The 25,092-nt window shown below is 32.4% G+C and overlaps 1 protein-coding gene and 1 long non-coding RNA gene across 5 annotated transcripts in view; one reads left to right on the top strand and one right to left on the bottom strand.

Moving 5' to 3' along the window:
- LOC109536023 (muscle LIM protein 1) overlaps positions 1-5,701 on the bottom strand; it is an 11,958-nt gene extending 6,257 nt beyond the window's left edge. The window contains exons 1-4 of one of the 4 annotated variants that reach the window (XM_019902090.2): positions 5,599-5,696; positions 3,662-3,798; positions 3,097-3,253; positions 2,294-2,533 (exon numbers count right to left, since the gene is read on the bottom strand). In XM_019902090.2, coding sequence (XP_019757649.1) covers positions 2,527-2,533; positions 3,097-3,253; positions 3,662-3,776 — 279 coding nt within the window. In that variant the 5' untranslated portion in view covers positions 3,777-3,798; positions 5,599-5,696 and the 3' untranslated portion in view covers positions 2,294-2,526. Of the gene's footprint in view, positions 1-2,293; positions 2,534-3,096; positions 3,254-3,661; positions 3,799-5,470; positions 5,571-5,598 lie in introns of those variants that run through there. The other 3 variants (XM_019902091.2, XM_019902088.2, XM_019902089.2) reach the window with 3 other exon arrangements.
- On the top strand, positions 5,668-14,316 carry LOC125502690. The gene is made up of 3 exons (XR_007280469.1): positions 5,668-5,729; positions 5,841-6,118; positions 13,877-14,316. It is a non-coding gene; the product is annotated as an uncharacterized LOC125502690 (long non-coding RNA).
- The last annotated feature ends 10,776 nt before the right edge of the window (positions 14,317-25,092 follow it).

The following is a 25,092-nucleotide window of genomic DNA, read 5'->3' as shown; positions in this document are numbered from 1 at the left end:
GTAAACATGATTATACATATTGTGGAGGATTTCATATCTATAAATAAAAAAATTCGACGAAAAACTGTTTAAATTTTATGCAGAAGCTTCAACTGAAGATAATGACAGTTGAAATAGATCAATGGTCAAAAGAAGTTAGAGAATTGTTAACGCAAATATCAATGCCGTTAGGTAACATGGGCAAACAACTTTCACCCTTTGGACAATTGAAAAATTTTCAGAAACATTCAAACATTTCAATAATAAAACAAGTTAATTTCCTTATATGTATTTGCACTGATTGATCAATTAATGCGTTCGAGATTAATTTCCTACCTTTTTTGTACTAGAAATTAATTAATATTTGTCTGCTGCCTTTAATAAACTGATATACATTTATTAAACTGTTTTAAAATGAAAATCGTCCAACATATTGTTGAATACAAAAAATCACTTAATCCAGTAGGAAATTATTCAATGGACAAACAATCAACTTTATTAAGTAAGTAAGGCACTTTTCTTTGAGTGTAGGTAAAATGAAAACATTTCTCCGTTTGTAAAAGTTTTTCAAAGATTCTCAATCTGCACCCTCATACCTCGATTTATTGTTAATTTCTTTAAAAAATTGTTGATCTGATCATCTAATGCTTACATTTGTAGACAAACTTTTAATAAAGGCAGTTTCCAAAAATGTTTAAAATAACACGGCTCTTCTAGATAGAAAAGGGCAAACCCTTTTTTTGAATTTTAGATTTATTGTACAAAACCACAAAATTTTTTAAGTTTTCAGATCTATGCACATAATTGCAATATTTTATCTCAAAATGGCACCATGACTTGCAGAGTTAAACCTTCTGTTGATTTCTCAAAGATTCTTTAGAGGTTCTAACGTTTTTAGAATGGATGAAAGTAATATTCAATAAAATATTTTCTGCCCTCGTTACAAAAATGTAAGTCTTTACAGAGTCAAAGTTATGTGAGCAAATTATTCAAGTATCGAAAAGTTGCGTCTCGATTAAATAAAAAAATAGAGAATATTTGAAAAGAGTTTAGAAATAGATATTTTCCTAATTTAAATTATCAGCAATATGGGCTAAGCATACAGATGCAAGAAGGGTTAACAATCATAAGAGCAGCTCAGACAAAGAGCCATGAGCAATGAAAGAAATAATTGAAATGGGCCAAAGAAAGTAGACGATTAATTATTAATTAAAAATGGCATTTGCTATTATTATTAATTGCTGTATTTTGTTTTCGATCTTTTTTTTACTTTTAATTTTTCGCCGCTGTTCCTGCACGAAAAGCATAAAAGATAAGTTATAGTTCCATAAGAGTGTGAGTAGACATGCAACTTGAACAGCGTAAATAATTACTATTAAAAAAGAAAATTAAGAAAAGAGTAATGAAAAAGAAATATTACTGTTATGAAGTCAAAATAAACGACCTAAACAATTAAAAGTTTTAATTCAAAATTCATGTGTGTGTACTTCAAGCCAATATCCAAAGTAAGTTGTAGAGACTCTTTATGTAAGATTCTCAAGCACACTAATTGGAGTAGAGGCCTGAAACAAACAATGAATGAAAGAAAAAGTTAACAAAGAGCAGAAAAGAGTTGTTAACTGTAGGAAGCTCCACCATACAGTAGCACTAAGCTGTTGCCTGCTAAAGTAGTAAAGAAAAATGTGAGTAAATAAAAAGTAAAAGTAATGAGAGAAGGCTGACTTGTCTCGGTATGTTTTTTTGAGACTCGCAGATACATAAAGTCAAAATTATTGAAAACAAAAATCTAAATTGAGGGCGCCCCCCTTATCCCATCACAAACAGGTTAGGGAAGGATGTGGCTACGCAGTGTTAGGTAAGTAGCGCAGCATTGCGATTCGGCCAAATATATTAATTAAACAAAAAACTCTCACCGTTGCTTTTTTTGGGTGACCTCGAGGCTTCACAATTTTACACAATTCGGAACACTTTTCATTACACTATCGGTTATGGGAAGAAGGAGCGGAGGATTACAAGGGCAGGTCGACAATATCCACAAAACATTTTTGTTCAGACAAAGACTCAAACAGACAGATGTGTAGTAGGTGTTGATCGGAAATACTTAAGAGCAATATTGTTATGTGAAATGTCGAACACCAAATCTGCACCTAAAGAGAACGACATGAACTATCAGACAAACAAACAACACAGAATTGTTGAAATATTGAGAAATTTTTAGTTTTTGTATTTTTGCGACCCGATTATTCAGAATTTTTGCTGATGAAAAATGTTTCTACTGGATATTGCGCCATTAAAACAGCACACCACCAGCAAGTTTCCAAATTTAAACATTTTATTTTTTATCCAATTATTACAAAATAATAATCGAATCTTATGTAAAACGAAATATAAATATATTAAATTACTCTAAATTATAAATCTATATAAATAAGTTAAACAAAAAAAAGAGTTAATAAACGGTGGATGGATGGAAAAAAGGTGACGACGCACATTCTGATGTTGTTTTTGGGGTGGTCGCCTCAATCCTTGGTCGATCCAAACAATTAGTTACTGCCTAGTAGTAGACAAAAAGAGCAAATCATGCTTTGGAACATACATTTTGGCATCGGCTTATTGCAAGCTTAACACATCTGAATATTAGGCTTTGAAAGCAACAGTCTCCAATTTCCAAATTCATCCCCAAAATCAGAATTAATCGAAAATTTTGATTTTTTTCACGTATTCCCAAATTGCAGACTTTGTTTGATTATTTGCCGGAGTAAAAATAGTTGAGTTAGTGACATTAAATGTTAAGTAAAAACTTTTTATATGGAAAACCACTGTTGCGTTCGATCTTCAAAAAGGAATATATACAACAAAGCATTCAGAGGTGTTAGCTTGCGATATTGAGGCAGAAAATTACAGGACTAAGAAAAGGAAGCCCTCAATTAAAGATTTGCTGGAAATTTACCGATCACCAAACCTTCTACCGACACATTGTGATACAGATGAAAACGGTATACAAGAGACAAATTAACAAACCACATTCTCGAAGTTTGTTAGGTGAGTGTAGGTGGTTTCAATGGGATTTTGTGGTGTGTAGACCGTTTTTTTTTCTGAATGGGTATAGACACTTACCCTTGGAGATGGGATCCAGTGTCCATACTGAGACATCCAGCACCGCCACCGAAACCGTAACCTTTAGGTCCGTATTTGCGGGCGTGGCAGTTCTTGCAGTAAAGCTCAGCCTCGTGTTCAGTTACGTTGGTGGAGTCCAACATTTTTCCACAAAGGCCTGAAATTACCACAATTTTATTAGATTTCAATAAGGAAATTTTGATGGGAAAGTGCAATAATTGTATGTACATTCTTTAATGGAAACTGGAAAAGGATCCAATAAGTTAAAATTCATGTTCAATATACTGTTGCTTGATTAAGCAAAAATCTCCAGCTTTATAAAAGCCCATGTTTGCTTTAAGCTTGCGGAAAACTTTGTCGACGTTCCAACGTAGGCGGTTAAGGCCTGGTTTATTTTCAGAGCACTATTTATATCCGCGCTGGAAAACAGGATTCGTAATCCTAATAACCGGCATATTTTTGGAAAGCGTTTTTTTCGCGATTGCATAACTTGAAGTGTCTCGTTTGGCCGGCTCGACAACCCGATTTACCATCGCGTGAATTGCGTGGAACGTTGATGACTTACCGCATTTAAAGCAGGATTTGTGGAATTTGTATCCTCCAGCTACACGTTCTTCGGCAGCGTAGACGGATTTCTCGCATTTGGGGCATTTTGGGTGTTCTACTGGCTTGAAAGGCATTTTGATGAATTATTTAGTCGACCTGCAAAAAATAGATTTGTTAAATACACATTTTCAACAGCAAACACATAAGGAGAATTTCGTTGGAGGTTTAATGTTTTAAATATTTTGACCAGTTTTTGAGTCACAGAAAATTTACAGTTCTGGTTTATGGTTCGTAATCTTTAAGATTTGAAATGATGAAGAAATGTCTTCCAAAGATTAGCTCACAGGCTGTTCGTTTTTTAATGTTTAAGCAATTAATGATTTGATTTTCTGTTATAAGTTTTTACGACATATTTTAAAAAGGCTTTTGTGTGGATGAAATTGAGATTTTAAATTACAAAGGAAGCAGAGTATCTCGCAACATTTGAATAAAATTGGTAGCTTAGTAATTTTAGGTATTAAACGGTGAACCAACATGAAATAGAGCTTTTTAGTGTAAAAATGAATACTAAATGTAAATTCTGTGCTTTCTCACTTGCCGCACTTTAGTTGAGAACCTAACTGCGAAAAATTTAAGTGAACTTAAATATTAAAGCAATAGAAGCTTTGTGATACTCAATTCAACTGATCTTCCGCTGCTAATCGTCGGGTTAATATTCCGGTAACATATTTACCCTGGTAGATAAGATTTAAAATCACTGTTAGATGCAACCGGCGTTTTTCAAATGTGTTGCAATTTTCGAGGTTTTATTGCCAACCTCTGTTTATTTAGTCAGATTACGAAGCAAGAGAGATAAGCAAAGACAAGACAATGTTTAAAGTAGAACTCCTTGATGGTTCAACAAAGTTTTAAAACTGAAAGCGCAAAATCATCTTTAAACTATCAGACGTTAAGTGGCTTGTTCCTGCAGAAAAATGCAGAAGCGCTGAGTTTCTCACTGTAAGAAAAATCTTAGTTGCAAATATCGAAATTGATCATGATGATGAAGTACATGGAATAAAATATAAATATTCCCCATATTTTCTGACAAGGGATGTTAAGTTCACGAAACTCGAACAAGTCGATGATGGTCCACCAACACTCCAAATATTCCGACTTTTGTAACGAAAAACTGCTTGAAAGTGTACTGAGGAAGTATTTGGGATCCATCTGCAGAAAATCCAGCAACAAATCTCAAAACAATCTTGTTCCAAAATTTTGGCATGAGTAATTGTAAATATTAACATCACTGACTCAGCATAATATCGATAAATAACAAATCTACCACACAATTCCATTTGCTTTGCCTACAAACCGTGTTTAAAAAATTATCTAATCTTCAAAAGTCAACAACAAAAAAAGGAGGAAGTAATTTACTTATGGCTCATTCTTAAAGTATTAAGTGCGGATGCTTATTTGAATTGTCTTAACTAATCTCCATCATCAAATAACCATGGGCAAAAATGCTCTCGCAATCTAGTGGATGGAAGAAAGAAAAAAAAGACGAAAAACTGCAAATGATATATAAAAAATGAAGTCGAAAACGAGTGAAGCAAATTTTGGAATACCTAAGTTCCAACGGGAAAATTTCGCTTTGGAATAAATTGTATAACGTTAATGCATATGAAAAAGAATGCGCTGATCCCTTAGTAGGCCATCTGGCTAATCGCCAACTAGCCGAAGGTAAACACAGAAATCCAAAAATAGGATTCAGTCTGGAACTGTGCCAGCCAACTTCCTAAGCATTCAGGTGACCAAATATGGATTCAAGCACAAGTGATATTCTTACTGTTAAACTGAACTGAGAATCGACACACTGACACCAACTATATGCGACACAAGATTTCTAACTCCTTCGAATGGCAAAACACCTGTTTTTTAAACACTATTAACACTAAAATTGTTGTAAATTCGTACCTGGTCGGATCGTAAAACTAAGTGGTCTAGGAGATATCCTCTTAGAAACAACCACCGTATTCGAATGCAAGGGAAGCAGGCAGATCCAGCCTAGTCTATGGATGATTTGCACACGGAACCAAATCGAGAAGGTAGGGAGGCCTTTCGACTCATTGCAGTCATCTGCAAAGAGAACACACGGGCTATTTTCGTAAAACGAGAGTTGGTTGGCGGAATTTTGGTGAAATCTGCACCTTTTTCAGAAATTGGATATCGCCTTACCTGGATGTTAGCGACCCGACCGGCTGCCATTAAAGAAGTTCTTTCTTTTGATCTAATTTTGATTTTCCGCATTAAAGCGATAAAAATACACCTGACATACATTTAGTTTCCCGGCTAGAATAACTCTAGTAAACAGCTCGTCAAAGAGTAAACCTGCAAATATTCTTTTTCCACATATTATTTTACAATTTTACTTCATTGTATTTGCTTTAATCATTTGCATCAACACAAAAACTATCCCTAAAAATGGTTAAATCAGGTAAGTGCAATAAACAATGAACACTTGATTTATTGCCGGAAAGGAACTCAAAAATGTATTATCTGGATGTATATCTGGATAGTATCTGGATGTATAGTATGTATTATCTGGAGGTCAGTGTATCTAGATCTATTTCTATATTGGCAGCACTACTGCTCCAGTTTTTACGAAATCAACAAAAATCTAACATAAATATGAAATACATAGATAAAAATATAGTTCAAGTTCAACCAGATGCCAGATCAAATTATCGCTTTATTTCTTTTTCGGCAAAGTAATGTTAAACCAAAGTAACATTTTCTCGATTGGATTTATTTACTATTAACAGTATTAAAAAATTTTGTCAAATGCCACCAAATCAATAATTTTGAATTGACAATATCGATAACCATTTCAATTTGTTTCTTTTATCACTTTAATTGTTGATTTGTGGTCATTATTTTCTTAATCATTCAGCTCGTTTATCACTATTATTTACTATATATAGTAAGTCTAGGAGCTTTCTTTGTCCGAAGAGGTTTGATGTGGGTTTCGACCGTTACTAACTTTTGTGCGAGTGCTTGCGTTTTTTTTCTCGCAAATATTATTTAGAGTTTATTTTATGAAAATTTTCCATGAATTTTTTAGCAAAAATATAAAATTTTAATTAACTGTGTCAATCTTATAATAATAGAGGTACGAAGTCATTCGAATCATAGTTTATAAGAAAAAATGTTATTTTTTAAATGTAGTTTAGTTTCCAATAATAACTGATTAATATTTTTATTTTATTTTCATTGGCTTCTACTTATTCTTTCCAATTTTTACGAATCACAAATCTAATTGTTTTCGAAAATTGAGAAATTAAAATTCTCAACAAAACAAAATACATTTTTTTGGAGTTCGTATGTTTTCAAGTAATTTTTGAAGCAGCAACAATAATAGTCATTTCAATCTTTAAAAATGTTCCTTTTTGGCACAAAGACACAATTAGATTCGAAAAATGTATTGAAGTTAAGGAAAATTTTAATTTGAGAACAATATGATCGTTTCTCACATAACTTAATATGAAAATGTGGAGATTTAAAAATATAAGAATTTTTTTCCAGTTTTTTTAGTATTTCAAATATTATCTGTTTTCTGGCGGTTCGATACCAACCCACATATAATTGTTTTCTAACTTGTAATTGGCAAAATTGGCAAAGTTATACAATATTTATGTAAAATTATTGCATAAAGTATTATTAAAGTGAAAAGAACGCGCAAATTCAGGAAAACTGAACAGTTTAGACAACCATAAACTTTATTCGTTTTGCGTATTTTTTAAAATTTACTAATTTATATCTATGTGATTTTGGAGTCACCTTAGAAAAAAAATTTCGTTATAGTTTGATTATTAGTTTTTTTATTTTTCTTGAAAAATAACGTAAATTTGTCAAAGTGCAGGTGGATTTACATCTATTAAAATCTTGTATAAACCGAAGCTCAAAATATTGCATACAACCGGTTACTCATGAAATGGAATAATATTTATTTGAAACCTAGAGCTAATGAAAAGGTTAGGCTCATTAAACATTTGGACGGGCAGGTACTGAATCTTGTCCAAAAACTTATTAAAATCCATCTAACATTGAATTTGAAAATAATGAACATTCCATTGGCACTAAGATATAAAAGTAATATCAAGATAGTCCTCATTTTCGAAAGTTTTACATGATTGTAAAACGCAGCTTCACAATGTTTTCACTCGTTTTTTTCTCTTTACTGATTCCAGATTATTTCAATTTTGTTTTCTGCATTGACTAATAATAAATCTGCTTTTATGTATTTAAAATTAATTGATGATAATCTCAATTTAGAAAGTGAATCACTTCGTTTTTTATGGCTTCATCGTATTCGCCCATGCGATCTTCTCATCTGGCACAGTGTACGAAAACTATAGGGAATATTTTGATTTTTTCCAGTGGCGTAGCAAAGCAACTAAGCTTAAATATTTACTAGCTGATTATTGATTTTGGCAAATCTGGGATGGAAAATACTTTAATTGGGAAACTATTTGAAAGAAGTTGATTTGTCGTCTTCGTTTTGATTATATGTATACATTTTGAAAATAATTTTTGCAAACTGGACAGGCAAAATATTTAGTTTTTCAAGTAAAACTCGTCTCTCTCTAAGAGTATTAGAGTATTAGTAAAAGATGAATACTGATTTAAATAATAAACCAGGCAGAGTTAGAAACCAGAACACAAAGCGAAGATTGGCCAACCCTTTGATTTTTCATTTGTCGCCTCAATGAGCTGTAATCGGGGATTGTTGGTTCAAATATTTCAAAAATAAATTCAATACAGTGTTAGCAACTTATTAACAAAAATGATAATAAAAATTTACAAAAATTATAATAATTTAAAATTATATCTCGACATTTGTTGGATCACAGTCGTCCTTATACCTTCCTTGAAAATTTTGCTAAAGAATTGAGAAAAAAAAAAAAGAAAAAAGAAAAATTGAGAAAACCGAACTATTCTTAAAAAATTAAACATTTCATATATTTTTAAAGAATCTGTCGCCAATGATTATTTAAATCAACGTGCGTTCCATGAAGTGTACAACATACTAAATGAGGCAGAACGCATCAGTGTGTAATTTTCCATTTTCAGGTGAGTTTCCAGAGTTTTGAGCGGAAAACCAACACATTTTGTTAGGTATTTTGACCACAATATTTATCCCATTTATCAAAACCGCACCACTACTAAATTTCCTGCCTCTAATGAAGAGTACGTAAATTATTAAAATTAACGCTGAATTTTTGCTGTTTGCTTGCTGGCAATTAGACAACGAGTTCGAAAACTAGCAGACTGAAGCCAATTTGAAATTGTTTTGGCATTGAATTTACAATTTGAGGTGCACACCTTAGACATTTCTGTGGCATGTAACCAGAATCTAACTCATTTATTAACGGTTCAAGTAATTTTTCGCCTTTTTGACTCAAATGCCTCGGCGTTTTGCTATAAGGCCGCCGCTGGAGTAACAAGATTGTTAATTTTAGCTAGTGAATAATTTTGGCTTTGCTAAACGATACGCTTGAATCTGTGTGAAAAGTGATTCAGAGAAAAACTATTGGACGACCAACTTAGCTCAAGCAGTTTACGTGGGCTGGAAAACAACTTTACCGCGATTTTTCACGAACATCTTTGACAGACCGTATCGCAAAGTCTGTTTTATTTTTCACAAATTCGCATTGGTCCTATGAGATTGGCCAAACGCGAATGATTAATGTCTGATGACGTTTTGAGATGGCTTTTTAATGAGGATGGTATGCCTTACCAAATATTTGTCACATGAGCTATTTTAGTCATTAATTACATTTTTCTGATAGTTTCTTTGTGAGATTATTCAAATGTTCAACTGGTAATACGGGGCAGAGTGTTAAATTTCAGAGGGTCAAAAATGTTTGAAAGTGTCTATAATCAAGAATTTATGTAGATTTGTGGTTTGCGGTGAACGCATTTGAAGAATTAGGAAAGTTTTGGAAGCTGGGCACTGGTGAACGAGAATTTTTAAATCAAATTAAAAAAACATGTTTGATTTTTTGAATCACTCCAGAATAAACACTGCGATTCAATCAAAAAACCGTTACGATGGGCAGCAAAACGGCCAAATGAATCGCTAAAAAATAAGTAAGAATTCGCAGTCAACTAATTATAAAATCATGTTGGCATAAGGTGCACGAAAATTGTAATTTCCATGGAATGGAAACTAAAAAGTGAGTCTTCCTCGAAGGTTTTCGGCTTCTTCCAGGGTCTTCTGTCTTTAATTACTACTATAATAGTTGGAAGCATGAATAATGTGTATATTTTCCTGACAGTATTTCAACTTATTTCAAACGAAATTCCTGGGTTCCAGTCAATTTTATTGTTTACCATTTAAATGTCACAAAAACATTTGAACTGATGATTGAACACCCAAACTGATGATGGTGGAGAAAAACACCGAAACGTTTTTGTGACATTTTAAATGGTAAGCAATAAAATTGACTGGAACCCAGAAATTTCTTTTGAATTAAGCATGAATAATAAATCGCCTTTTTCCAGCAGTTACAGTTTCTAAGTAATATCTTTTGCTGCTTTCTGGTGTGCTAATAGTATCGACAAACATGACGGTGTCATCTGCGTATCGAATGTTGCTAATTATGGCCCGTTTAAACATAGGCCTCCGTCTAAGAATTTCTATCGTGGATCTAGTATTTCATTCAGTCTTTAAAACTTTACTTAACTTTATTGCCTAAGCTTTTGTCTAACATTTTCAAAGACATCAAGGAGAATGAACACCATCAACAAAAGAATAAAATAATATTAAACATTTTGTTTGATTATTTACTAAAAGAAATAAAATTCAGGAACCCACAACATTATCAGAAGAAGAATATATGTATACTATATCTGACTTATTTTTATGCCGAAATAGTATTTAAAGTATAACACATATGGCGCATGAAAGATCAGGTTATAATTTTGTTTCAGGTCCATTCTTATTCAGCAAATTTTGCACAAAACAACGAAAATCAGTATATCGTGAATAAATATATGTCATCACATAAAAATCTAAACAATACTTTATAAGAACCTTAAAGAATCCGTAGTAAATTGGAGTACATGTTTGTTCAAAAAATCTTGAAAACGCTCAACCTATGGAAAGAAGAATAATTAATTGCAGTAATATTCAATTGCAGTAAAAGTGCATAGGAAATGTTAAATGAGTTTTCTTCTAAAGATAAATTTCAAGGGTTGTATAGCATCTGTATATGAAAATTGATGACCTTTCTGAGTAGTACTCAACCATTCACTAACCATATCACCTAATATGGGTAGCTATTATTAACTAGAGATAAGTATAAAAATAATACCCGTTTCAATGAATCACGTAAGAAATTATTAATTATAGTAAGTTATGTTCGATGGCTGTCCCCAAGAGAATGTTATATTATCTGTTACTGCGCTCATTTATACAATACGCTCTATCAACCCGTAAACAATTAAATTAATTCATCAGATTTAACCAACCAAAATCTGGCGAATTCGATAATTTGCTGTCGTCATCGGTTATTAGTTTGGTTTGATATTTTTAAAATACTGACTCAAATTGTATGGAGGAATGCTCAAATAGGCGACCTAATTCAGTTGAAGTTAGCCAACTCGACTCGGCGTGGCATACGTAAATAGACAAGACAATCCGTGCCAAAATCTGATATTATTCATATTTCAATTTGTGGTCTATAAAAAGATGCGACTCGAATTAATATTTTCAACTGTACACATTTTTATTATAGAATTCTAAATATAATCGAAAACGATCATTAATTGATGTCGCAATTTCAAGGTTCAATTGCCGATTAGGAATGCTTTGGTGTCGCATTTTTGCAGATTTGTTTTCTAAAGCCAAGACAGAAAGTACAATTTTCATGTGACACAATTGCCATATTAACAATTTTTCAATTTTGGATTTTAAATAAATTAGTTTTTGAAGCGGAAATTGCGATTGGAAAAAAATCGGAAATTATATAAAAACAGTATTCCAATTTTTGCCCACTCGCAAATCCCGCTTTACAGGCTTATTTACTTAAAAGCCAAACTTTTTTGAATTTTTAAAACCGCCCAAGAAGTTATTTAGAATTGCAAAATTGTTATTATAGCAATTGTATCTGATGGTTTAAGGATCTAAGAAGGTGTAAAAGCGCGGGTGCAATAAAATATTCATAACTTTGAGCCTGGCACAAAATGAAAAGAAAGGTCTTTTTTTCAGGTAAGTTATTTAACAATTGCATTATGCAAAAACTGTCCGACCGGTCTTAATCGGCCTTACGGCTCTCGTTTTATGGCGTGATTGAGTTCGATTTTTTCATTGTTAAATAAATAATTTAAAATTACCGATTTTTTTGCATACCTTTTTCGCACATTCGAGCATTTCGCAGCAAACGTTTCAAACCGACGGATATCGGACCCACTCTATCGTGTAGAAAATTTCATAACGAACAAATTTACAAGCAAACATTTTTCCTCTAAAATGCATACTTTCCGAATTACATGCGACTGTTTCCGGGAAAAACCAAGAATTTCACATTTGTTTTTCACTTTTTTGTTGTTTATGCAAATAGCCCATCTCTTCGTCATCAATTATCTAAGTCACGTTAGAGCCATCTTTTTTCGTTGCAATTCTCCTGACCTATTATTCACAACCATATTTTCTAAGTAAGTAAATTTGATTAAATCGGATAATAAATTTTGGACGAGCTTATTAAGTTTTCATTCTTCTTTCATTTTTCTTCTATCAATTCCAACATCGTTTGGCAGAATGAAAAAAAGTTTGGCAACATAATTCGAGTTTAGAATCGCAATGGACAAACTAGAAGTTTGATAGTGTTGTTTTAGCATTGTCTACGTGAGTACAATTTTGCAAAATTGCAAATAATAGACTTTTAAAAGAAGGCAAAACTTAATAAAAATATTCACTTTTACTGGGATCGCTATAAATGTACAAGGTCTCCCCTTGTATTTTACTCCTAGAAACTGCATAACACATAAAAAATCGCGATTTAGTTTGATTAAGATGAAAGGAAATCCCGACTCTAACAGTGACTAGTTATTGCAGATTCATAAAAAGTGTTTTTCCAAGAGAAGGTTTTAAAATAGCAATCAATACATTATGCATCATAAGAAGTGACAAAAGCTTATACATTATTCAGGTATTTATGAAACTCGTCTGAAAACGGTTCGTGTCATTCATTGCAACGAATTTACCTGATTAAGGAATTCAAAAATTAAAATAATGTACATTTTCTGCTTAATAACACTTACTCCACTAATGGAGTGTTAATCAGGTTCGGTCTAGTTTCCCCGTTTAACTTCGTGTGGTTTCCGATGTTCTAGCATGAGTAATATATTGATTAATATGTATTTAAGAATGGCTGGGAAAAGTATTCGAGTTGATTTTCCAGTGATTTGTTAACTCATTTATCATGGTCCTGTCCCATTGCAATCGAAACTTCCAGTTTGCTGAAATCATCATTTAAAATGTAGTAAACGTGTATTGAAAAAAGTACATAACGAATCCTTTACTCATTAGTTGTGGTATATGGATTGTTCATATTAACCGCAGAACTCTTAAAGTCATTAATTCTTTTCGCACGTTTAAAGCAGATAAACCATTTTTTTCCGACGTCTGGAAGAATTTCGCACATTACATTTTTCAAATATCAAACGATTTAAGTTTGTAGTGGATTGTAATAAACGTTCAAGAACTAGTAAGCTCAGTATATATTCATTCTACCGTAGTGCGAATAATAGATTTATATATTTTATCTTTTTCTTATTTTTTTGCAAACTTTGAAATGCACCCAGAAATACTGACTTTGGCGATCTATCAGAAGCGCAAACCCATCTCTATTTATTTTCTGAAAAACATTGTTTTGGGCGCCGACATAAAATCTGGTTTAAAATTAAAAGCAAAATTAAAAACATTTCTTCTAAACTACTAATATTTGGCATTAAAGAACAAATGGAACAAAACGAACAGAAAGTAACTCGGAAATAAGTTAAACGTTCAAATTATTTAATTTATTTCTCTTAACTGTGAAGCAATTGGAAACAGTATCGAGCATAATAGAAGCTGAAAAGTGCTACATTGACTGCTAAGAATTAGACAACTGCTGATCGGAAAATATCGATTCTGTTTGTATTAAATAATATCATGACGTTTATAACTAAGAAATATTTCTGGTTTCAGTGTCATCCCTCTTTACCTATATTGGCAGGTTTCATGGATTTTTCAACCCCAGGGAGACGTAAGGCGTTAAGTGGGCACATTGAATTTTTAAATTGTGAAACTTACGTAGTTACAGTAGTTGCATTAATATATTTTTATTAGTTTCTTTTTGAGCAAAAATTAACATATACATTACGAAACTGGCCACCTATTAGAAGCGTAAACCCATCCCAATTTATTTTCTGAAAAATATTGTTTTGGCCGCCAACATAATCAAGTTTAAAATTAAAAGTGAAATCATTTAGGCGATATGTTTACGATGATACTAAACTTTGTTTTCAATGCCAAATTGAATAGGGCGTTTTCATTTGGTTACACCTGTTTCGATTGCACTCAAATATAACACATGTTTGTGTTGAAGATTTTGCTGTCAAGAGTAAATAAATGAGTTTAAAATATTATATAAAGTTTTTTTATATAAAATACTTTTATTGTGGCTTATAGTGCTGCTGGGAGTGGGTATTGGCTTCAAAACGATATCAAATAATCGATATGTGGTTGCTTATGTATAGTTGTTTTTAGTTAAAAGAGTTTTTCTTAACGAAAATAGAATATTTCCCAAACTGCTGGATATTGTGTTTTGGCTCCACCTGTGAGACTACAGTTAAGCTTGCGATGTTTGTCGAATTTTGGCAACCAAAGTCCGCTGCACTGTTTAATTCAAACTTTTAGCTTTGGGTTTTGAAAAAACAGGTCTTTGCAGAAACGGAATAGAGATGGTGCTAATAGAGTGTCTCGCTAAGAGTTTTAGTTGGATTTTTGGATGTTTTCTTGTACTTGCTCATGTACAATAATTTAAATTTAAAAGTCACGCGATTAGAACATGCTATTAAATGACTTAATGAAAATAATATTTTTTTAACTGTTTTGTTAAACTATATCTGCTAAAAAAGACAAGAAAAATTCTTTGGAACCGGTTCCCGCAGATGAACTACCCGCACTATTTTAAAGCCATTCAAAAGCAAAAGCAATTACCGAGTTGAAAAATGAAAACTTTTAAAAAATTTGTCATTAACGAAGTACGTAATAGAACGTGTTTTTACATTCCTAAATAACATTTGCAAACGTTTTCCTAGACGGCGTCAAGTTTGAATGAACTCTTTTTCGCAATTAAAATTAAAGTGCATTTAGACCTGGTGATTTTGGTGGCCACTTATCATTGCGTAAGTAGAAGAAGATAAAGAGGAGAGTCGGCATGTTGAAAATGTAGCATATTATTGGTTTTATTGGTGGTCTGCCTGGTTTTCTGGTTGGCGACTAATTACAGGCTCTATCAAAATTTACAATTGAATGTTTCCGCTATAAATGTCGACCCAATAATACGAGCCCAGACATGAAACTTTTTAGGACAGTGGATATAACTAACTCAAGACAGGTTGCTTACATGTCCCGGTTTACTAAGAGTTTTCTGCAAATCTATCACAAAATTTGACTATTCAGTCTGGATCACCATCAGAAAGCTCTTGAACGATTACCCATTTACCATTTTTTAATCGATGTGATTAAAAAAATGTGACAAAAAGTGATGGCGGACACGGATAGAGGTGAGGGCGGATCCTATGGTCAGGCAGTATGAAAAGAAAATCGGTATTAATTTTAAGAACTATAATAAAGAAAACTTCGCTAGAACACTGGAAGATATCCGACAAAGCAGAAAAAGTTTACAAAATTAATCTTACACGTTCAGAAAAAGGGACTAAAAACGAAGAAACATGGCAAACAGTGCATAATTTTACAAGAAGAAGACAAAATTAATAAGAATAAGAAGACGCCTCTTGCTAGGTGCTAAGACGAAGGTAAAGGGCCGCCCGCCTTTACCTCACACATAGGGGTGCCGGCGGACACCCTTTATCTAAAGAAAAACTTGGGGGGAATAAAAATTTTATTTGCTTTATTATGGAATTCGACAGAGGAGACACGGAAGGCTAAATTATTTTATAAATTTTTTATATCCTTTCAAAAGTATACTTTTTATTAATAAAAAACTAAAGAAATCATCCGACTTCACCCCTAACAATGGTATCTCCGATATATACTCATTACTTAGATTTTCTTCCTCAAATATTTCATCAAAGGCTGCAGTTGCTCTACAAATGACGGATTCCCAAAACCATAAATAGATTAATTATTTCAAGATGTTAATAACACTAATGCACAAAGTGCTAAAAGTTGAAGTTGAAAATCATCAATTTTAATTTCTACTTGAATTTTCTCAGTCCAGAAATAAAATGGAAAACCACTAAATTCTAACAAGGCCAAATTGGAACGTTTTTACGTTGCCAGACGATGTTTGGGTGCGTTTTCTATAAATATTAAATAAATCGACACAATTAGTTTAAACGTACTTGTACTGGCGTTCTTTTTTTAAATTTTCTGTTACTTGCTGACATACCAACCAATTTACCTGCAAATTAATTAGATTCATTTATTATAGAACCCTAGTCATTATGCAAATTATTCCGAAAAATTACAGCTTTATTATTTGGGTTTACTAGAAATGGCCAATAATGAACCAGACTGGCTAATTTTACAATAAATTAATTGTAAATCAGAAGCTGAATTTCAAGTGGAATGACTAAGAAGCCCACGAATAGTCAATAAAGTTGAATAGGGAATTAACCTTTATGGGAACGCAATAGCGCGGTTTTCTTCAGCAGTTAAATCCGAAGGAAAAAATGAATCACGTTCATAATGGCATGAATCACTGTCTCAAGAACTCAGAAGTTCTTTGATGTTAACACTGCCTCCTGCGTCTGTTGCAAATCCCTAAACTTGTTCTCTGTTTGCGTCTTTTATTTGTGACCATTTTCATTGAATTTAGTTGCATACTTGTATATTTACTAAGTGTTTTTTCAAAGCCCGATTTAATGTGAATTGATCTTGTGAATTGAATCATCAATTTTCTTACAGTTATTAATGGTTCAGAAATGTTATCGCTATTATTAACATTCTACAAATATACGAGAGATATACAATGTTTTCAATTACAGCATCTATTGAGAGCCCATATCTACTATTATTGTGAATTATGTATTTTCTAGTAATTGAAAATGTTTCATAAGCAGACAACAATTATACACCCCTTTATCGCTTTACTAATTTATTAAATATCACAATTGAAAACTGGATTAACATGCATGACCAAAACCAGGTTAAGAGGAATGCAATAATTGTGATCAACTTTTAGGTTGGGCCCATTTTTAAATAGACGACGCATAACGATAATAACGATAATTCCAAACAAATATTTAGCAGTTGCATTCGCAAAACCAGCAAAGTCGTCCAGAGAACAGTCAACAAATCCTTTTTTGCTAATCATAATGTATAATTTTAGATTGACATTTTATATTCCTCATTCCCTACAAAACTTACATTTGGTACTTTTTAAATATTTTCATCCGAGAAGTCGTTCCCCTGTGCCAAAGATCTTGACCGTTGTTCACTGTTTATTTATAACGATTGTTAGTGCATGAATGCCTCGACAAACTAACTCCATTTTATAGAATGATTTTGCATAAAATATTATTGAGCATTTTCGAATACTATTTTTATATCATACTATTCGAGTTATTTAATTTTAAGCTAACATAAACGTGACTTTATCATCAAAAGTCTGTCAGATGTTGAAACGATTTTAACTCCTTTTTTAAGTTTTCAAACTTTTTATTTTCACCTTATTTATTAACCTACAGCACAAGGCAATCTTCCCAATCATTTTAACATATCTAATGAACTTGCAACTTTTTACATTAAAATCAATAAACCATTTTAGAGTTGTATCTCTAAAAAAATTATCGATTTTAAATAGAAAAAACTATTGATGATTTCATTTGAATTCGGAAAACACAACGAAATTAATGTTAACTATGTCGCTCTTGGCCTATCACCTTTAGATATTCAGTTTATACAGCGTGGACCACTGATAACGTTCTTCTTAATTTTGTAAGCCTTTGCAGGAAAACATTCAGATTTATTTGATCTTTTTAAGAAAACAAGGGGTGTCGAGTAGCACATTGTTTTAAAATCCGCTAGACCCTTTTAGACCACACCACATTTCAGATATTTCGATTAGTCGTTTTCTGCATCATTTGCCTTCATACTAATTTTATGCGCCCACTTTCAATTTAAATTGAACTATTCCTAGCGTTTTTCAATTATCTCAAACCCTCACAAAATTTTTCGATGGCTCACCCAGTAGATACATTGTTTTTGCTCAGATATAAAATATTCCTTTATTCAACGAACTTCCACTGGTCTTCATTACATCGAACAGTATCGTAGCGAGTATTCATGTCGTTTTCTTCGACCGAAAGATAGATTTAGTTAACTCGCGATCACTGGACAGATGATAACTACTTACATATTCTTGCATTGTAAAAAGAGTGACACCTGTATTCTTCCTCTTATTCATTGTTCTGGGAATCCCTTAATTGGAGTATATTTAACGTCACACTTCATCACCCCATCACCTAGATAAGTCAGTTCCAATCCAGGAGTACTGCGGGTAACATCATGGCGTGTTCGGTTGCTCTCTCAATATATGCAATTAGTGTGATCTTGATAACCATGATAATTTATATTTCGGGAAGACCATCTGGCTCTTGTGACACAAACGCGATTGAGGAACCGGATCCAGATCCAATGCCCTGCGGGCGCCCTCAACCTCGAGCATTTTTATTGAGGGATTTAATCGACGATGCTGTATTGGTGAGTATTCACATTTTATTTAAAAAATTCTTCTTGTGTCACTGATTGTCGGTTCTTGGTTTGAAATTATTTTTGCTATTCACGTCTGGAAAATTGTATATTGTAATGTGGGATTTGCATGAATAAATACAGGAACAAATGCTGGAAAAGGTCTAACAAATACTTACGTCAAAGGTGGCAAATCGAGAATTTTGTTAATTATTTATAAATCGAAGGCTTGAATGCTGAAGGCAAAAATTCATAACCTCTATCACTTTCATGTAAATGGAATAAAGCGACATTAATTCTCACAGTTGCACTTGAATGAAGTAATCTGCAATTAAGCGCCGGAATTTGAAAACATTTTGGAAAAACAGATTTAGGTTTTTAAATTATTTTAAGCACTATTTGATCTACTGAACCCATAGCGCTGAGAAGGCATTAACTCTTAGAACTAGACGGGCACGAAAACATCTAGAAATACTTATGCACTGAATATGGAAGTATAATTTAAAAAATCCCTGATTAGGGCCATTCCAAATTTTCTTCAGTTATAAAGCAACATTTTAGTTACTGAAATCGGCAGCTCCCAACGCTGTAAAACGTAATTTTCAGAACCAGCCGTGCATAAAGAAATCTACCAACAAACGCTGGACATTGAGATATTCTCAAAAAAGCCCTCACGAAAATGGCCATTTGAGACTTTCCTCAGGAGTAAGCCAACATTTTGGCTGTTGAAGTGAAGAGCTGTAAATCTTTTTCCAATTTATTGTGTCAAAATTAGTTCGCATTAAATCAAATTCCAAACAAAAATTACTATTCGGTGCTTTCTGCACTCTCTGACGGCTGAAATGGTAAAATTATGAACAAATTCCTTATGTATGTGGTAATTATGAACTTTTCCAGTTCACAGCGTGTTGGGGTTTTTTTATTTTTCAATCTTCAACCGTTGTTTCATCGAATACTCATTGCTAAGTTTAAAGTTTAAATGTTTTTGTGTATAATTTGCGACTTGAGTAAACCAAATAAAAATCTTTTATAAGAAAGAGGAAAATGTCACGTCTATGTTTCATACTTAATATCTCCTCGCTTGAGCGATAGAAGAGTGGAAACTTTTGCAATCAACAGGCGAAATGTTGCTTTACCAGCCAGGAAATTTTCGAATAGCATCCTTTCTCAGGAACTTTTTGAGAATTTGAAATCTAAGTCCTCAACATGCAAAATTACTGCCTATGATTTCATAGGTTTAATTTTGTATAATTTAATAGTTTTTGCTTTGAAAGTTTATTGCTTTCATTGTTTCCTTTTCTATATAGTTATATAAAAATGAATGTATGTCTGTTTGTCGGTCCATAAAAACTCCCAATTTGACCATGATCGCATCGAGCTACTGATTCTGTAGGTTTCTTCGTTTATTGGAGAGTAACTTCCTGCCGCATTTTTCATCTTCCTAACGCTTTTAGTTTTTGAGTTACACTTTACATGCCATGCTATGGGAAACAGCTAAAAATTGCACACGTAACTACATGTAAACGTGGGCAACGCCACGGGTTATACTATTAAACGTATTAAATAAAGGCTACGTGCTCATTAAAATGCTATGCTTTTAATTTATCTGATGTCTCAAATCAATTTGAATAAATCAATGCAGTCAACTAAAATAGAAACATTTTATATTTATTTATACAGATTAATAGTATTTGTTAAGTTATTTTTCCAGCTTAGGTTTGTGTTGCACGTAGCATAAATAGTTTTCGAAATGGTTTTCACTGCCATTCTTCTTAAAATATTCGGTTTTTAGTTAATCAGAAATGTTTCGCGTACTGCTTAATTAGATTAGATGTAAAATTATACTAAATTTGCAGAACAAAAATTGTTCCGTTTTTTCCAAATGGACCTGTTTAACTTTTACAAAATTATAAGGTAACGATTTCTTGACTAAATCGAGATGACAGGGAAATTGCTGTTTTGAGGACTTAGCCTGGGCAGTACTTAAGAATCAAAGTTCTCGGCTACCAAGCTTTCGACAATTTTCATTTCTTGTCTCCATCAAGGTGCTAATATTGCACAACTAACAACTGACGTCACATTTCATAAAAGAAATTAAACATTTTCTACTGGAGCAGTTGAGGTTAAAGGGGTCACATTCCAAACCAGGCATCACCATGAAGAAGAAAAAAATAAAAATTCCCAATTATAAAATTAATTCCACAAAAAACATTTCGATGTCGCTATTTAATAATATACTGTACGTACTTTACGATTACGTTATTTATTTAGGGCGTACACATCCATTACTACATTATTGTGATTAAGTTACAGATCAATAAATTAATCTGTTTAATTTGCGAACTGAGTAGAATCAATATTACAAGTAAAATGTGTTTTTTTAAAAGATGGCACAGGCACGGAAGAATCATAAATTTTATTTTTATTTATGGTTGATGCTATTAAAGAACATTTTAAATATATGCTTATTATGCATATGTGTAGTTATTATATGCACATTGTCGGCGAAATTTAAAATTGTGAAAATCATCTCGAAAACTGACTTTATTGTAGAGCTAAGGCATTTACCTTTAATTATTGGATAAAATAATATGAGATATCTTTCAAACAATTTCAATTTAAAAAATCTAGAGCATTATATTCTGTTTATGTAGGTAAAACATGATTTCGGTGGGATTTTAATATATAAATATATTTTAAAATCGTGAATAAAACTGTCTGTGAATTGCAAACTTTGTTTATCGAGCATTAACGTTCGGTTTGAGTCACATTTGCAATGTATTTGGGTCATTACCTTTGTAGGGATTGCTTCATCCGCACTTATCAGGGCTGTATTTTAAGATATTTGAGGTAAAAAGTTATTGTTTTAACATTCCAATCCAATAACTCTGTTGGAGAGCGTTTGAAGGTAGACTTGGGGATTTAGATAAAGGTAAATCTTGAAACAATCAGCGGGTTGGAATGGGAAATTTTATAGCCAATGAACAGGACAATAAACAAGGAAGCTGATTACTGGATCATGATTAATGGATAAATGAGTTTTGTTGATACAATTTACTTGACAAATATCAATGTGGAAGTGACTAAGAAAATTACAATCCTGTGTCAATTTTGATTCAATAAAAATTAATTTGAACGAATCTCGAATTGTCAACCTTAAACTGTTTATTTTACTTAAATGAAAAAAATGGAGCATTATTGAATCATTTTCCGACAACTAAATGCTAAATTTAATAAAATGAAGATATAGAAATAGCTAAATTCTAATTATTTTCTTCACGTTTTGTGTTTTAGTTCGAAAAACCATTCGTTGTCTTACATCGGTGCCATCAATCAGGATGCTGCCACTCTAACGAACATGAATGTGCGCCCACGAATTCCACTACATTCCAATATTCGTACAACTTTTACTACCAAAATGGAGAAGAAGGTTGCGGGAAAATAATGCTCATGAACGATACTGCCTGTGAGTGTAGGGAAAGAACATTAGTATTAGACAAAGTTTAGGAGGAACAAATTGTTTTAATAGACTGATCAAAGATTGCTAGTCATTATGCATTTGCTCTGCTATTCTTTTAAGCACGTATGTATGTTAAGTAATTTGTTCAATAAAATTGCTCGTACAAGGGACAAAGTTCTATAGTGACATTATTTTTGATCAGCTTTTTTCTAAGTATTTACCTGTATTTTTGTGTAGTCAGTGTAGGCGGTTTATTGCAAATATGATTTGCCTGTATTTATTTATTTATTTATGATAGGCTGAATCTTAAATTGCTCAATATTCATGGACGGTTGTTATCTTATTCTACTTATTTTTTATTTGTTCGTGATATGAAGCAACACGTTAGGTATAAGTTAGTTGATTCCTGTCTATTCTGAAAATGGTGCTTTACATAAAATGCCTGTTTTTATTTATATTAATTGATATATAGACGCTTTAAGATTTATCTGAATCGATTTTAAACATTGTTGTTCAAGGCGCTAGGTTTTTCTACACTAGAAAAATATCTGTCCACTTTAGTTAAACTTAGTTGTAAGGAAACATTGACTCTTTTCACGAATCATCCGTTTTGAAGGGCGTTTTGCAAAAATGAATGCATAACTTTTGTTTTCTTGCCAAGTTGTTACATTGATTCATTCCTTTTAGATCATTAATTTTAAATGCTGAATTGTATAAATTCACATTAAGTGATTTAAATGGCTGTTAATTACAACGAGTATTTACATCTGGTATTTTACAAAAATTTACTACTTAGCACTTTACTTAATACGTAAAACCCTGTGATTATTTCTGAGGCTCGATCTTACAAAATGTGATTATTTTGAAATAAATATAAGTTTAGTTTGCAAGAAATTAAGTTAAACTTATTATCCGAAGTGTGATTGATGAGTTCCAATGGAAAAGTTGAGAACTTTCTAGGGAGATTCGTTTGGATATTGGAATCAGCTGGCAGGCTGAGGTGCAATACAGTACCTACATGAAGGAACTGGTTTTTCCGGAAAGTAACATAATATCTGTTAATCATGATGATTTACAGTTTTTAAGGCGGTGGAATTAGGTCTGTTTAAGATTTTAATGTGGATTTCCGCAATGTTTTGTTTACGGATATTTTGGAACTTAAAATGTTTAAGCAGTTTCGGACTCAGAAAAGTGATAGGGGCTGAGGTGCTTTTAGATTCAAAATTTGGGGATTAGAGGGTATTGAGTTGGTTCGGTTTGCTTGTTTTCTTTGGGAGAAGGAATTGGGTGCATTTGCTGACCTCGGAAAGTAACGTCCGAAAGAATCGATGCTAAAAATCGCTAGAGACCCAAAAGCGCTAAAGGTCCAGTCAAAATAAAATTCTTTCGGCGGTTCGGAAAATAACCAAATTCACTCGTGTTTGTAAAATCAACAAAAGTTTAGTTTTACCCAAGCGTTTGGTGTTCGTCGGTGGAAGATTAGAGGTTTAAAAAAATAAGCGTTTTCTGATTTATATTTGTAAAAACTCGCTCCACGTGACAGCAACAAAAGTTTAAACTCTTGCTTTTTAAAACTAATAACTTTTTTCTCCTTGCCAAGTTTTAAGTTTAAACGTTCTTGTCTACAATTTGCAACTTGAGTAAACCAAATAAAAATCCTTTATAAGAGAAGAATGAGGAAAATGTCACGTCACGTTTTCGTACTTAATATCTCCTCGCTTCAGCGACAGAAGAGTGGAAACTTTTGCAATCAGCAGATCAAATATGGCTTTACCGGCGAGGAAACTTTCGAATAGCATTCTTTCTCAGGAACTTTTTGAAAATTTCAAGTTGAAGTCCTCAAGATCCAAAATAATTTTCTATGATTTCAAAACAAGTTTTAGTTTTGTATAATTTAATAGTTATTACTTTGAAAGCTTATCGCTTTCATTGTTTTCTTTTCTATATGTATAAAAATTAATGTATGTCTGTTTGTCTGTCCATAAAAACTCCAACTTTAACCACCATCGCACCGAACTACAAGGCTGAAATTCTGTAGGTTTCTTAGTTTATTGGATAGTAACTTCCTGACTCTTTTCAACTTTCTCAACAACTCCTTTAGTTTTTTGAGTTACAATTTACATGTAAGTCTATGGGAAACAGCTAAAAATTGCACACGTAACCACAGGTCGCTCCGCTAGTATTAAATAAAGGCTACGTGCTAATCGAAATATTGTAAAATTAATTTATTCGGTCTTGTAATTTATCTCATGTCTCAGCTTAGGTTTGTGATGCACGTAGCAAAAATAGTTTTCAAAATGGTTTTCACTGCCATTTTTCTTAAAATATTCGGTTTTCAGTTAACCAGAAATGTTTCACGTACTGCTTGATTAGATTAGATGTAAAATTATACTAAATTTGCAGAACAAAAATTGTTCCGTTTTTTCCAAATGGACCTTTTTAACTTTTACAAAATTATAAGGTAACGATTTCTCGACTAAATCGAGATGAAAGGGAAATTGCTGTTTTGAGGACTCAGTCTGGGCAGTACTTAAGAATCAAACTTCTCGGCTACCAAGCTGTCGACAATTTTCATTTCTTGTCTCCTTCAAGGTGCTAATATTGCACAACTAACAACTGACGTCACATTTCATAAAATAAACTAAACATTTTCTACTGGAGTAGTTGAGGTTAAAGGGGTCACATTCCAAACCAGGCGTAAAATGTACTTTACGTACGTACAGTTAATTAAAAGTAAAAATAATAACTTTTTTACATTTTTCACAATAAATTTGGATATAATCGCTCAAAAACCTGACAAAAATGGTGAACATTAACGAACGAAAATAAAATCGAATACAATCAGATTTATTTTTGTATGATTGATAACGCATTATTTAAAAGAATCTGTTTGTTTAGTCTATCTGAATTGAATCTGTGATTACAACATCATTATTACCAGTCGTTTAATTAGTTAGTTGGTTAATACATTATCAACCAAAATTTTGCGTTTTATCTTATCTCTACTGATACGAATTAATGG

This window comes from Dendroctonus ponderosae, unplaced genomic scaffold, assembly GCF_020466585.1.
Source record: "Dendroctonus ponderosae isolate FM_Combo_2020 unplaced genomic scaffold, Dpon_F_20191213v2 Dpon_F_20191213_1, whole genome shotgun sequence".
Taxonomy (NCBI): Eukaryota; Metazoa; Arthropoda; class Insecta; order Coleoptera; family Curculionidae; genus Dendroctonus; species Dendroctonus ponderosae.
This window is presented reverse-complemented; position numbering and strand designations above follow the sequence as displayed.